General features: G+C 44.8%; 1 protein-coding gene across 1 annotated transcript in view; it reads right to left on the bottom strand.

Annotated features, from left to right (window-relative positions):
- Positions 1-266: 266 nt before the first annotated feature.
- The window catches only part of LOC108787031 (mitochondrial ornithine transporter 1-like), a 17,167-nt gene continuing 7,140 nt past the window's right edge, over positions 267-10,293 (bottom strand). Inside the window, exons 4-6 of the mRNA XM_018556465.1 lie at positions 7,894-8,066; positions 3,818-3,976; positions 267-420 (exon numbers count right to left, since the gene is read on the bottom strand). Coding sequence (XP_018411967.1) covers positions 296-420; positions 3,818-3,976; positions 7,894-8,066 — 457 coding nt within the window. The 3' untranslated portion in view covers positions 267-295. The remainder of the gene's footprint in view (positions 421-3,817; positions 3,977-7,893; positions 8,067-10,293) is intronic.

The following is a 10,293-nucleotide window of genomic DNA, read 5'->3' on the forward strand; positions in this document are numbered from 1 at the left end:
TTGCAGCAGACTGCCTTGTCTCAGGAATGGATACACGGTGTCTGTGTATACGTTTGTATAGGCTTGTAACCTGAGCCAGCACTACAGGAAGAGGCCCTGAGCTGAAAAGGGAAGTTCTCCCCAAGCATGAGAAGACATGAGGATTTAAAAGGAAGAGCAGCAAAGAGAAGGGAAACTACCATGGATTACAGTAAGGCACACATTATAGTATTGGTTTATGTTAAAAAATCTGAGGGTTTAATGTCACTTTAACCGAGAGATGCTGCGTATTCTCACAAGCAATATGAGCTAAAGATCAATAGGTCCCTGCATGCTGCATCATCAATTTCCTGCTGTACTCATAGGTTAGGAAGAGGATACCATTGGCTGGAAAAGCACGGATCAGTGTAGGCTTCAGTCCAGAATACAATGCTGAGATTCCTGCAACAGAAAGCATATTTGGCAAATCACTACTAATTATGTTTAAAGATGAACTCCTACCAAACAGCTAAATACAAATGTGATAGTGTGTATAGGACCTGTCTGTGAAGGTTCTCATTTATCCAGGTCACGGTATAGCTAATGGTAGTTGGTCACATTTAATTAGACTTGTTCTGTAATACTGAAGATGTTTTCTTCAGTTCTGATGACTGTCAGGAAGATATCCCAACATTTAAGTCCACACAGGGAGCATATCACCTTAATCAAATCCCAATGGAATCTGTAGATGTTGTTAGTCCCATCCTGTTATTGGATAATCGGCATCTACACATTCCATGGTGATTGCATTAGGGTCTGTGGTACCTGTGTGGATTTTAATGCTGGGGCTTTTCTCCTGACACTCATTGGAACTGTGACTTGGAGAAGCTACAAAACATCTTCAACATTATAGAATGAGTCTAGCTGTGGGTGACTAACTACTACTAGGTATATAGGACTTGTTTCAGTGGCGTAGCAATCGCCATAGCGACCCAGGAGGCCGGGGCCGCCTGGGTCGCTATGGCATGTGGGGGTGCTGGCTGTCACAGACACAGCCCAGCAGCGGCCACGGCGCATTTCACCTCATAGCCGCTGCGGAGCTGTGTCAGTGACAGCCAGCTGCTGCGGCAGATGAGGGCGGTGTTCGGAATGGAGGAGGCAGGGCCTATCTCCTCTTACATCACTGGCCAGCAACCTAAGAGCAGGTGGGACCAGTGATGTAAGAGAAGGCGGGGCCCGTCGATAGCAGAGGAGGCGTGGCCCGGGGACGGAACAGGAGTCGGGGCCCGGGGACCACAGAGGCGCTGACAGGTAAGAGATCTCAGACCCTGCAGAGCCCACTATAGAGAGTCTATGGTGGGCTCTGCAGGGTCACTCTCCGCTGGGGCTCTGCAAGTGGCATGACTAGCAATCACGGGGCCCCATACAAAATTTTGCTATGGATTTTGCTGTGATTTCTAGTTACGCCCCTGACTTGTTTACTTACAAAACATTAATAAACAGACACGTGATCCAACCTGGTGTGTGATATTGTTGTATAGCCTAAGCTGAGTAACATACATTTTTAGACCCCGCAATTTTACAGATGGGAAGCAGGCACTTTGATTAGTAGATTAGTAAATGAGGTGAAGCTCTGCTGACTTTCATCATGTGCAAGGAAAAAAAACTGTCCTTTTTTTTTTCCTTTGCATGTGATTGGGTATTCTTTGAAAAATGGATGTTCACATTCACCAAGCTAAGGGAAAATTCCCTTGCAAAGTGAGCAGCCTACTTGCCTTTAGTAAATCAGCCCCCATGTCTTGCCCTCCACCTGCACTTTAGACTGCTAGTAAACACCACCACACTGGTATTACACACTCTTTTCTTCCTGTAAGCTCTCTCAAGCACTTTCTCCACATACCAATTGGCTTACAAATCACTGGAAGACTGGTGACAACTTTCAGTTGGTTTGTGGTAATTAATCTGACATTAAACTAAAGAGTTAAATCTCAAAAATGCATTCAAATACCCTAACTATTAACAAAAATTTAAATTATTTGTACATTCAAGTTCCTCATGGTCCCTGTGTGTGTTGTAAAGTAGCCACCACTCCAAGTTCACTCCTGTGATGGACTACAATCTCATGTTTAGTTTACTAATTTGTATTGAGATTGTAGTCCATCACAGGAGTGAGCTTGGAGCGGTGGCTTCTATACAACACACACAGGGGCCATCGGGAACAAAGGTAGCCACCCTCCAGAAGGAAGGACAGTGTCAGCACCAATTCAGAGATGATTTGAGGATCTACAGCTGAGTGATACACAAATAAGATACATTTTTGTTAATAGCTTAGGTACTTAAATGTATTTTATGGTCTCCAGAGTTTAATGTTACTTTAAATACTAAGAGTTCAGTAAACTATACTCAAAGAGTAGAAAAATGATTTGATGACTTTGAAAGGAACGTATAAGTAAATTTCACAATACTTTAATATAAATGACTAAAGTTATTCATTACAGGAGAATTATGGGGAGAGTGAAATACACTCACATACTGCTGATCGATGAGTTCCCGATCTTCTCCCCGCAAAGAGCAATGCCTGTGAGTCACGGCTCCATGCAGGAATTTCCCCCTCCCCTCTCTCTGTTTCTCCAGCACTGCCTAGAGGGACGGGTGGTGGCGGGCACAGCTGGTTCTGGCTCTAGAGAGGCAGAGCCGGCTGTCAATCAGGCAGCGGGTTGGATCCCAACAAAATATGCTGAATTTTGGGTCAAAGGAGGACATAGTAGACATAGTATATGTCCTCCTGTGATCCTAAAGAAAACTATGGCCAAAAAAGGTTGGGCCATAGTTCTCTTTTGTTAGGAATGCACCGATACCGATACTCGTATTGGTGCCGATACCAAGTATTTGTACTCGCCCAAATGCTGAGCCCGATACCGGAACTTCCGGTCAGAGGGAGATGCCCTCTGACCGGCAGTGCCACGAAGGAGCATAGAGTAGGCTTTCCGGCCAATCAGGAACCCGGGCGGCGGGTTATGATCAGGAAGCCAGGCTCCCTAGCAACCAGTGTCCCCGCCACCCGGATTCCTGATAAGCCGGGCAAACAGTACCCTGGGATGCTGGTATCGGTATTTGGTATCGCTGAGTACCACAAAAAAAATATCGGTGCATCCCCACTTTTAATATTGGCTGAAAACAATTTAACAGATGATTGAGTAAATAAGAAAGGAAAGGGTAGACTTAAAAAAATTGAAAACATTTCCATTCATTTTCATTTGCAGTAGTTTGCTACCCAACCATAAAATACAATGATGCTTTTTGGGTTCTACAGTTTTCCATGGGTTGTTAATCGAGGTCTGTAGGTGCGTGTTACTATTTATTGGTGCCTCAGTCCAGAAGAAATTAAATCATCCTTAACCAAGCACACCTACCTATATTTACAATTTTACTAGAACTAGTTTTTGGATAGTGATATTACCTCTGTCATAGCGTTACTGTTTTCTGTATTCCTGCCTATTTGCAAGGTGGAAGACAGAACAGGAAGTGAGGGAGAATATTCCCAACTGGGCCTCATTGAGGAAATTTCCCTTCACTTCCTGTCCAGCTGACAAGTGTCACATAGAACAGGAAGTAATGGGAAAGCTCCTAAAAGGGACACAGACAACAATTATAACCAGACTGGGGTTCTAACCTTTCCCTACTATATCCCAAAGCATGTGTAAGGTTGCATATACAACTACAAGTGAACTGTATAGCACAGCATATTCAGTAATCACAAGGTGATGAAATGTACCTCATTTCAGAACATCGAACTGACTTTAGCACACATTCATCCAGCTGGGAACACTGCATTTTATGTTTTGATAAGCAGACCTACCTTCATTTCTCACAATACTTGAACATGTTCCCAAAAAGCCAGCTTGTTTGCCTGTGATGGAGAGGACCTGGATCCTGGACTTGATACAGTCCAGAGGATACACAGCAAGCCACAGGGCAGTTCCTCCAAACCCACCGCTTATCATCAATGCTACTGGACCTGGAATTCAAAGTCACAATGTCATTAAATTATTTCTGTGCTGGTACATGTATTAAACTTGGTCAGGGTATATTCTTTTCCTGGTGCCTATCCATGACAGCATACCATTGATATGGCTCCGCCCCTTATCCCCGCCCACAGGACCAGTGTAAACCTATAAAAGAGAGAGAGAGAGAGATCCCCCTGCATTTTTTTTGTCCTCACATCTCTTGACCTGCACCAGTGGCATGTCGTCCCTACCTTTGTGTTGTAAATCAACGCAGTTCCGCCTGGGTTCATGCCTCTCCCAGGTGCGGTCCCAGTACCTCGACTGCTCAATGCGTCATTTAGGTCTGGGAGCCCCTTCTGGCGGTCTTGGGGTCTCTCTCTCTTTCCCATCCCATATGTCCTAATTGGGTTCATAGATGGCTATTTTGGTGAACGCTTTGCCTTTTGTTTCTCTCTCCTTCCCTTCTGCAGTCATACCCCTCTCCTGTCTTTTTGCCTTTTGTTTCTCTCCCCTTCCCTTCTGCAGTCATACCCCTCTCCTGTCTTTTTGCCTTTTGCTTCTCTCCGTTTCCCTTCTGCAGTCTTTCCCCTCTTCTGTCTCAGTTTCTTGCCCCTTTTAACAGTCTTGCACTTCCTCCCTGCCTCCGTGGTGGCTTCTTAGGCGCAGCGGCGCTCTCTCTGAGATTTTTACCGGCTGGGTCGCTAACGTCATCGCATGCAACGTCGTTTCGTTCGCGCAAGCGCAGTTTTGACTGGTGATCGGGCGCCATTTCGACTGGCCGATTCGTGTGCGGTGGGAGGGGGCTGGGAGGCGGAGGCTGGGGAGATTGCAGCCCTGTTATAAGGAAGAAGCTGGGGCATGCCAGGGTGTGTATTGTTACCTCCTGTGCTGTGGACCGTTCACCGCTTGCGCAAGACCTGCCAACCACTTCACGGTAGGGGACCAACATCAAGGGTAAGTTGTCTTTTTTCCTCTTCCTCGCTTTCTACCGAAAGTAGTGTCGCCTTTTCATTTGGCACGTGGAAGGGTCCCGCCATCCTTCAAAAGCCATCCGCATGGATCGGAGCTGCATGGCCTGGATGTGGCCAAGACTCTGCGCTGCTTTCTGGATCTAACGGACTCCTTCAGGTCATTGGAGCACCTGTTCCTGCTTCCCGGGGGCAGGTTCAGGGGAAAGGGTGAGTTCCGGGACTGTCTCTTCCTGGTTTGTTATGGTGATCTGCCTCACAGCGCACCTTTATTAGACACTACGGGATCGCCCCAGGGCTCCTGACTACAGTGGACTTTGCAGACACGCCATCCAGGCTTCTTTGATTCATTGGCAGAGGAATTTTGCAGTAACCCACCTGTTATTTATCAATGGTATGCTGCCATGGAGGCACCAGGAAAACAGAAAATTGTATCATACTTACCTGTAATTTTCCTTTCCAGGTGCCTATCCATGGCAGCATAGCTACCCTCCCGTTCTGAATGTGATATAGTTATAAGAATGCAGGGGGATCTCTCTCTCTCTCTCTCTCTCTTTTATAGGTTTACACTGGTCCTGTGGGCGGGGATAAGGGGCAGAGCCTTATCAATGGTATGCTGCCATGGATAGGCACCAGGAAAGAAAAATTACTGGTAAGTATGATACAATTTTCCGTTTTGATGTTCTATACTGTAAGCTGGCCCCTAAAATGCACTCGCCTACCAGCAACATCCAAAGGGGAAGAATTCTCTTAGGCAATAATTCTAAGACTGTAGCCTTTGAATGCAGCTGGTGGAATCTATGTGGCATTAGACACAGAGCGCCACTCATATTTTATACCAATAAGCTACAAGAGATGTTTCTTCTTTACAGGCTGATTTACTAAAGTAGTACATTTTACCCAGCTCAGCGAAGCTGTCTTCATTCCAATCATCTAATCATGTACAAAGGAAACTTCTATCTTTTAATTTCTCAGGTTCAAATTAAGTACAGGTTTGATTGGCTATGTGAGATGTAATTTTTCAGTAATGTTGCTCTTTAATGTCATTGCCAGACTATAAGACTTAGACCTTGGTCGCAGAAGCAGGAAAGTGGTGGTAAAAACAGGCTAATGATCTGTGTTTTTACCACCCCCTGACAGCCTACCTACAATTTTATGTGGTGGACACTCGAGCTGGTATGCATGGTCATGGCCGCTACGGTTTGCGGCACAATTTTTAAAGCCTACCAAACTCATCCATTGAAGTCAATAGCACCATGTCGCAACCAAGTGCCAAATGCATGCAACTATGGCGTTGCATTTTGATCGAAAGAAAGAACAGGCAGTATTGCCTCCTGAACTACTGTGAATCGGCTCTGAATCAGTTCCAAACCGCTTCTGAAAAGTAATCCACCACAGATCGCTTTCAGAGGTGTGTGTAAATCTGCCGTTCATGTGAACAAGGCCTTAAAGTGGAAGTTCACCCTGAAATTACTCAATGAACATTAAACAGCCATATAACATGTACCTTGATAAATGCTGTTTAGATTTAAGGTTCATTGTGTAATTCTAGGATAAAGTTCCAATTTAATTATAGTAGGTGACTGTTATACATTTTGGGTAACCAAATGCCTACAACTTCAATACCACATTTATACAGACTGGTTCTTTAATGTCCATAGCTGACACTTGCAGGGTTATTTACAAAAGGGTGAAGAGTTTGGAGAAGACAGGAGAAGTGAGCAATCTAGGACAACATATCTAAACTGGAAAATTAGCTGAATTGGAAATATTTTCCAAATCAGCTATTTTGGCCTAGATAGTTCACTCCTGCCTTCTCCAAACTCTTCACCCTTTTGTGAATAACCCTGTTGGTATTCATCCAGTAGTGCAGTGCTGTATTGTCTGTCTATGATTCAGATTATTTATTGGAATTACTACCTGCTATTTGCTGGGTGGCTTTGAATCTTGCCATTTAGTGAGAACTCTTGCTTTTCAATGACCTTGCCATTGGGTTTTGTCTTGGACTGAAGCTTTTACTTTGTGACAGAAATCTGCTTGTTCAGTTATCATTCTGCAGTCCTAGTTTTAAACATTAGCTCTTTTCAACTAGCTAAATATAGTGGTGAACACACATATATAGTGCAAAAAGTGATGTACCTGGTCCATAGACATGCGCAGCCTATTGCATTAGGGTGTGCACGAAAATATACAAACACACACGCATATGCATTATAAAATACATACAAAAATATAAAGTACACAAGTAACACAACATAAATACACAGACCTGAGGCAACCTGGATTCCCATCTCTTCAACTGTCCCTTACCTCTTCCAGCAGGGGTGCAGTAATAAAGCAGGGAGCCTGGCAGGTGACCACCTGCCCGGTTTCCTGATTGGGTAGGAAGCCGCAGTCACGCTCTCTTGCAGCTTCCCAGGCACTGAGGACTGCGGCTGTTATGTGAGGAATGTAAGTGGCAACTGCTACTGCACTCTGTATCGCTGAGCCAGTCACAGGTATCTTTGTGATCTCTCCACCAGCTCAGTGACTAAATACACAGTGCCCGCTGTTGCGTTTTTTGATGTTACACTCGGGGTAATTAGGGTGTACCCAGACACACCCGACACACCCTGTGCGCACACCTATGACCTATTCTTGTTATCCATGCATCCCTATACTATGCTGGATTAGAAATGAAAGATACAATTCTATTCTTCCTACTACTGCCCCCATATGGCCAGTTTTAGAGTTTTAACTGATTACAGCATTAAGCTGTTTAGTGGCAAGTCAGTTTATAGACATACTTCTAATATGCTGGCTGACTTGAAAAAATACTTCATGATTTAGAAGGAATACATACAGTAAGTGAACTTAACTTTTTAATAAAATTGCATTAAATTGCACTTTAAGACTACAGTAAAACAGAGTTTAAGATGAAAGTCTGACCATCAATGCCAGCTGTTTAATCCCTTACTTACCAAGCTCATCTTTTGATTTTCCATTTGAAGCAAAAAATGACCTGCTGAGCTCATATCCACCGAAGAAGCAGAAGTACCCAGGCATTTCTCTGCATATCGTGCTGACCAGACCTTGATAGAAGCCAAAGGGACCTTCCTTCTGCACGAGGCCTTTCACCACTGCCCACACTGTACTGACACAAGCACAGTCATTACTTGAAATATCCTCTATATAACATTACAGCCCATACAGAAACAATACTGGGTCTCATTTATCAAATTGACTGAAGGAGTATAACCTATGGAAAAAAAAATCCTTACATTCTCTCAGAGCAATACTAAAGACTAAGAAAGAATCTAATTGACATCTAAGGATACTAAGCTGGCCATACATATTAGATGCTGGTAGGAGGTACAGGCATGATCCCACCAAACACATGAATATAGGCTGGCCCGAACTTTCTTAAACCTGAGAACGTAGGCAACAAAGATGAGCTATAAACACATCTCAAATTTCCCGCTCGCCGCTCACGCCCGCTACTTACGTCCGCCGCTTACGCCACGCCCACGTCAGTTAAGCCGCTCGCGCCTATGCTGGTATACCCGCTCACGCGACGCCGCTTACGCCACGCTGAGGACATGCGTCTGGCCCTCTCCTCCCGGTGAGCTTCCCGACTCGCCGTTGCCTGCCGACAACGAACAACGCCGCTGCCCGCCGACAACACCGTCATTCAAGGTAAGTCGAGATCGGCCGGGAGCTTTGTAATGTTTCCTGTGTGTTTTTTTTTTTTTAACAGGAAACACACAGAAAATGCAGAATAACCCCAGCAACAGAGGACTACAAATCACAGCAATAGTACATTATAGTATAATGTACTATTGCTACATTCCTCTATAGCTGCTGGTATTCTGCACTGTGCCGCTGTATAATGTACTATATTGCACACCACTCCACACCATACTTCCACCGCGCCAAGCTTGCTCCCGTGATGGACTACAATCTCAAAGAAACTAGTAGTCCATCCACTGGAGCCTTTTTTTTTTTTATCCGATTAGTCGATTAATCGAACTTAATAATCGGCTAACTAATCGATTATGAAAATAATCGTTAGCTGCAGCCCTAAACAATACCAACTATCCTCTATGGATGTTCAAGCTTGAAATGCTGCTAAGCAAAGACAACTTGTGGCAAGTACTGAATACAGACAGACCCAGTAATGGACCTGCAGAGGAATGGGACAAGAAGAACGGGCAAGGAAAAGCAATTATAAGTCTGCTAGTGGGAGACAACCACATCATCCACATAAGAATTAGAAACGCAACAGCATATACTGTATATGATTGTATTACTTGTGTAATTATGGCTTTTGAGCTGTAGATGGTGCTGTAGTACAATGTTAGTCTCTATGCTTATGCATGTTTACCTATAATATCTACAGGAAGTTCTCTCTGTATGCTGTATAATACTGTATTCTGATGTAATGTCCTCCTAAGCAAGCAAAACTTAATTTAGCATTCCTAAAACTTAATTTCGACATCACCACTAGCTCCGCCTAACTGTTTACATACAGCCGACACCTGTCAAATGGGTCTTCTCAGGTCCTGGCTGAATGAAAACAAATGGGCTGGGCAAATGCTGTTCGCATGGCTTTCATGCCAGTAGATGGAGCCTAGATGGCATTCACTCACCTATTCGCTGGACGGAATGTTTATACATCAGCCCCATGAATGTACAATCATTGTTTAGTGTATAGTTTTTACTAAAATGGCAAGCAGAGCACAACTGCCCATTTTCTAAAATGTTCAAGTTACATACAAGGCCTGCTGACCCTATTCTACATAGACCCTGCTCCTTTGCTTAGGATAGATGTGACTGGTTCATCTGACATAAAATCTATCCCAAAAAAGATAAGAGCATAATACTGCATTTCTTAATGATGCTCTTTTTCAGCTTGGTTTATACTATCGCCATATAGACATCCTGTAAATGCACAGCCAGCCAGAATTCTCCTTGCTCTCCCCTCCAGCCCCCTGTCCCAACACTTCTCTTTTTCCTAATATGGAGGGGGAAAAAGAGAGGGGCTGTGTGAACCAGGGCAGTCCCTAAGGTTTGAAGGAGGGGGGGGATGCCACACCGTGCTGTCGGTGGCTCTATATGGGGGGGGAGGGGGGGAGGTCTTGCCCAACTAACTGATGTCGCTGGTTGCCAGGAGCTGGGCGGGATGCAGGCCAGAAACGTCCCTGCTCAGCTACTTGCAGCTGGTGATGTCAGTGAGCTGGGCAGGAAGCCGAACCACACAGTGTGTCACAGGTTGCTAAGAGCTCTTAACAACCTGGGACACCGTGGCTGCCCGCCTGCCCCCCACCACCACCCCGCCACTCCCCAAGGAGAAAAGCCGTTGGAGGGAAACGCCTCAGGGT

The sequence above is a fragment of the Nanorana parkeri genome, unplaced genomic scaffold (genome assembly GCF_000935625.1).
Source record: "Nanorana parkeri isolate BGI_ZX_2015 unplaced genomic scaffold, ASM93562v1 scaffold238, whole genome shotgun sequence".
Taxonomy (NCBI): Eukaryota; Metazoa; Chordata; class Amphibia; order Anura; family Dicroglossidae; genus Nanorana; species Nanorana parkeri.